Source organism: Rhinopithecus bieti, unplaced genomic scaffold (assembly GCF_001698545.2).
Source record: "Rhinopithecus bieti isolate Rb0 unplaced genomic scaffold, ASM169854v2 scaffold_42772, whole genome shotgun sequence".
Taxonomy (NCBI): domain Eukaryota; kingdom Metazoa; phylum Chordata; class Mammalia; order Primates; family Cercopithecidae; genus Rhinopithecus; species Rhinopithecus bieti.
In genome coordinates, this window is record NW_016818842.1 from 1,550,898 (window position 1) to 1,555,210 (window position 4,313).

General features: G+C 58.2%; 1 protein-coding gene across 1 annotated transcript; it reads right to left on the reverse strand.

Moving 5' to 3' along the window:
• Window positions 1–255: 255 nt before the first annotated feature.
• UPK3BL2 (uroplakin 3B like 2) lies at window positions 256–4,145 on the reverse strand. Its single transcript, XM_017857591.1, has 6 exons — window positions 4,070–4,145; window positions 3,668–3,829; window positions 3,252–3,471; window positions 2,267–2,343; window positions 1,897–2,017; window positions 256–852 (listed from the first exon to the last, which is right to left on the reverse strand). The coding sequence occupies exons 1-6, from the start codon at window positions 4,143–4,145 to the stop codon at window positions 744–746; spliced, it is 765 nt and encodes a 254-aa protein (XP_017713080.1). The 3' UTR covers window positions 256–743.
• Between the last annotated feature and the right edge of the window lie 168 nt (window positions 4,146–4,313).

The window sequence follows — 4,313 nt, forward strand, 5'->3', positions numbered from 1 at the left end:
CACAGTTCCCAAGGCACGTTCAGCTTGGTTTAATCTTACTGTGGCCTTGTGGGTTCAGGGTTACCATCCTCATTTTACAGATAGGGACAGTGAGGCTGGCAGAGAGGCCCGTCCTGCCCCAGGTGACAACTGCCCTAGGATCCTGAGCCTCGCCCCGGTCCTACATGCCCTTAGGGACCTCCCCAGGAGGAGGAGCCAGGGGCAGTGGTGCAGAAAGATTGCCCAGGTGTACGACGTCACAGGCAGGCAGGGGGATGTTGGGGGCATTTATTTCTGATAGAGACTGGCACAAGCTTTGGGTTAAGGACACTCACCCCCACCCTCATCTAGAAACAATCTCTCTTGCCAGGCATGGTGGCTCACGCCTGTAATCCCAGCACTTTGGGAGGCTGAGGCGGGCGGATCACAAGGTCAAGAGATGGAGGCCATTCTGGCCAACATGGAGAAACCCCATCTCTACTAAAAATACAAAAATGAGCTGGGCGTGGTGGCGCATGCCTGTAGTCCCAGCTACTCGGGAGGCTGAGGCAGGAGAATCTCTTGAACCCAGGAGGCAGAGGTTGCAGTGAGCCAAGATCGTGCCAGCCTGGCGACAGAGTGAGACTTGTCTCAAAAAAAAAAAAAAGTAAAGAAAAGAAACGATCTCTGTCAGGGTCCAGAAGCTTCAGGGCATGTCCCAGCCCGGGCTCTCCAGCCTGGGCCAGGGAGGAGGTGGAGGGACACATGGACCCCACTGAAACCCCTCAGGAAGCCCCCTCGGCAGGAGTGCTGAACGTGTGGTGCGTGGTGTATCTTCTCACACTCCCTGTCTCCTCTGGGCCTGATAGCGACGTGTTCCTGCAGCTGTTGAAGCTTGGGAGGGGAGGAGAGAGGCAGAGATAATGGATGCTGAAGAAAGGCTCTGGCCAAGATCCCACACCCATTGGCTAGCATGCTCCGACCCATCACAAAGGGGAAACTGAGACTCCACTGGCCAGGCGGAATGAACCAAAGGGACTGAGGTGATTCCTCCAAACCTCACAAATCTAGCTCATCGCTCCTGCCCCCCACCACTCTCCCCCTCTACCCTCCACACCCCAGGGTCCCACTCAAACATTATCTGTCTGTCTCCCTTGATCAAAACCCACTACTGGCTCCCATAGGCTGCAGGATACAGCCCAGTTCCTCAGCTGGGCCCCTGGGGCCCCTGGCCTGGCCTGGCTGCCTGCACCCCTCCTGCCCCCCTTCTTAGAGTCACCGCCTCTCCCCCTCTTCCCCAAATCCCACCAGGGCTAGGTCTCCCCTATTCTCTAGGGAGCGTCGTGGACACCCTCTGTGCCCCAGGCTCAGGCACCTGAGCTCTGTATGACACCCTGACACCCTTTTTTTTTTTTTTTTTTTTTTTTTTAGATGGCGTCTCACTCTGTCGCCCAAGTTGGAGTGCAGTGATGCAATCTCTCAGCTCACTGCAACCTCCACCTCCCCAATTGAAGCCATTCTCCTTTCTCAGCCTCCTGAGTAGCTGGGATTACAAACACGTGCCATCACACCTGGCTAATTTTTAGTAGAGATGGGGGTTTCACTATGTTGGCCAGGCTGGTCTTGAACTTCTGACCTCAGGTGATCCGCCCGCCTCAGCCTCCCAAAGTGCTGGGATTACCTGGCCTGTATGGCATCTTGAGGCAATGCTCAGAGCTTGGCCTGAAAGCAATTCACCTCCACCTGGAGCGTGTCCCCGACTCTGGTGTCTGCAGGTTGCACCCACTTGCAATCCCAGATGCTGCCACCAGGGGGTGCACAGTGCCTGCTTGGAAGGTGGGCAGGGGCGGGCGGGGAGGAACTAGAGAGGGAGGGGTTAATGCCCAAGGGTCCCGCCCCTCCCAAGAGGCATGGGCGGTCTCAGCCCGGTCCACTCACCAGGTGTATATGAGCACAGCCAGGAGGGCTGTAAGGAGGACTGCCAGGAGGATAGACAGGATGGCGATGATGACCACGGTGCCCGGGCTCTGGGGGCCGGGGACAGCCCGAAGTGCCTGGGCTGAGGGAGGTGATGGGGGGCCGCACAGGCGGGCAGGAAAATAAATTTTACCTGACAGGAAGGGGCCCTTGGGCAGAATCCAGACCAATCACCGCCCCGCCTCCCCTACCACCACCCAGGCCTGGGGGAAGAGGGTGGCTGGGGGAGGGGCGCTTGCAAATTGCAGGACGGTCAACTGCCTCTGACTGAACGGTGGGCTGACCTGTTCCTCCAGCCCATCCTCAGTCTTCAGGAGCCCCAGGCTCCTACCTTGCTGCAGGTGAGTGTCGCTGGACCACTTTGTCTCAGCCACGGGTCCTTCGTCATTCATCACCAGGAACTTCATCCTGAATGGGAGACCCAGCATTGGCCATGGGGGTCCCCCAGAGTCCTGAAACCATCAGGCCCTGGTGCCTGCAAGTCTGTCCCCTGGAGTCCCAGGCCCTGGGAAGAGCAGCCTGGGGAGGGAGCTGGGGACTAAAGAGCCCAATAGAATGGGTTCGAATCTAGGGGTGACATTTCCAGCAGTGTGACGTTGGGAGTGTCCCTCCTCTCTGGGCTTCTGTGTCCTCATTTGGGAAAGGTAGGGGGTGGATATTAGATCTCTCAGAACGGAACATGTGTGAATCAAGCATTTAGTGAGGGGAGACTGTCTGGATGGAGAGATGCCACCTGAGTGGTCCACACGGCCCGTGGGGACTGGGGCTTGAGGTGGGGAGCCTTCTGCTCAAGAAAAGCAGGATAGACCGGGCGCAGTGGCTCACGTCTGGAATCCCAGCACTTTGGGAGGCCAAGGTGGGCAGATCACTTGAAGCCAGGAGTTGAGACCAGCCTGGCCAACATGGCGAAACCCGGTCTCTACTAAAAATACAAAAATTAGTTGGGTGTGGTGTCAGTTGCCTGTAATTCCAGCTACTCGTTAGGCTGAGGCTGGACAATCGCTTGAACCCAGGAAGCGGAGGTTGCAGTGAGCCGAGATCATACCACTGTACTCCAGCCTGGGTCACAGAGCAAGACTCTATCTCAAAAAAAAAAAAAAAAAAAAAAAAAAAAAAAAAAAAAGAAAAAAAAAAAGGATAATTCACGTAATTCATGAAGGCCTCCCCAACTCCCTGTCTGCTGCTTCCTCTTCCCTTTGGCCAAGCAGGAGCAGAGGACCCAGGCATCCTGCTGGGGCCCTGGTGAGCATCCTAGGAGCTGCCCCAGGCTCTGGCTTGGATGCAGGCAGGAGCCAGGGCCTGGCAGAACCGCTCACCTGTAGGGGCCGGGTCCCGGGAGGGGATGGTTGCAGCCAATTTTTGTTGGTTGGCAGTGGGTATCATTGCCGACGCGGAGGACACGGAGCTGGCCTCTGGCCTGGTCACTCGGGTACAGCCCCCGGTTGGCCCTCAGTGTGAGATAGTAGCCCCTCTGGGAGAAGTTGGCAGGAGCCGGGATGTCCTGGTTTGTCCGTGGGGCCGTGAAGCTCTGGGTGGCTAAGGGTGGCACTGTGGTCAGACAGTCACATAGCAGGATTCCACCCTCACCCCACCAGGCCTGACAGCCCTCCCCGGCCCCATGCCTTGCAGCACCTGCTCCCTGCATCTCCCCCTAACACACCCACTACTGCCCTCAGGCCCGCAGGCCCACTTCACAGAGGGAAAACCGAGGCCCAGGCCCAGCAGCACCCACCATTGCTGAGGGCCACCACCAGCCAGATGGTATCCAAGTCAGAGATGTTGTGGCTGTGGAACTGGCCCAGAGGCTGCTCCAGCGTGAAGGTGGACTGGGTGAGCCTCCCCGCCAGGGTGTCGTTTGAGAGCTGGGGCACATAGTTGATATGCTCTGGGGCAGCTGGAAGGAGAGGGCAGAGAGGAGAGGCCAAATGGGGCAACCAAGCCCCCAACAGCTCTGATCTCCCCCCCACCCAGATCCAGACTTAACATGGGAGCCCCAAATTAGGGGCACTTCCTGGGAGGTCGGGTCCGGTATGAATCAGGGAGCTTCTCCAGCGACTCTATGCCCCATGGCATGGGTGGGAGGCCTGAGTCCAGCCCCTGGCCCCTCTCTTAGGAGCCTACTAGGGGTGGGCACCGTGGGAGGTGTAGGACAATGGCGGCATGGGAGCCTCCACCCCGGCGGTAGGCACAGTTCTCCCGGGCCGGGCCATGTTGGGATGAAACTGGAATTTGGGGGCAGCCTGACCCTCGGCTGAACTCCGCTCCTGACATGCGCAGTGACCTCCAACTTAAGTCCCTCCAGCTCCACCCACATGGTCCAGGTTGTGCTGCTTGAGAGGATGAGTAGCTTGGCAGGGGCAGGAGGGTGGGGCAGGGGT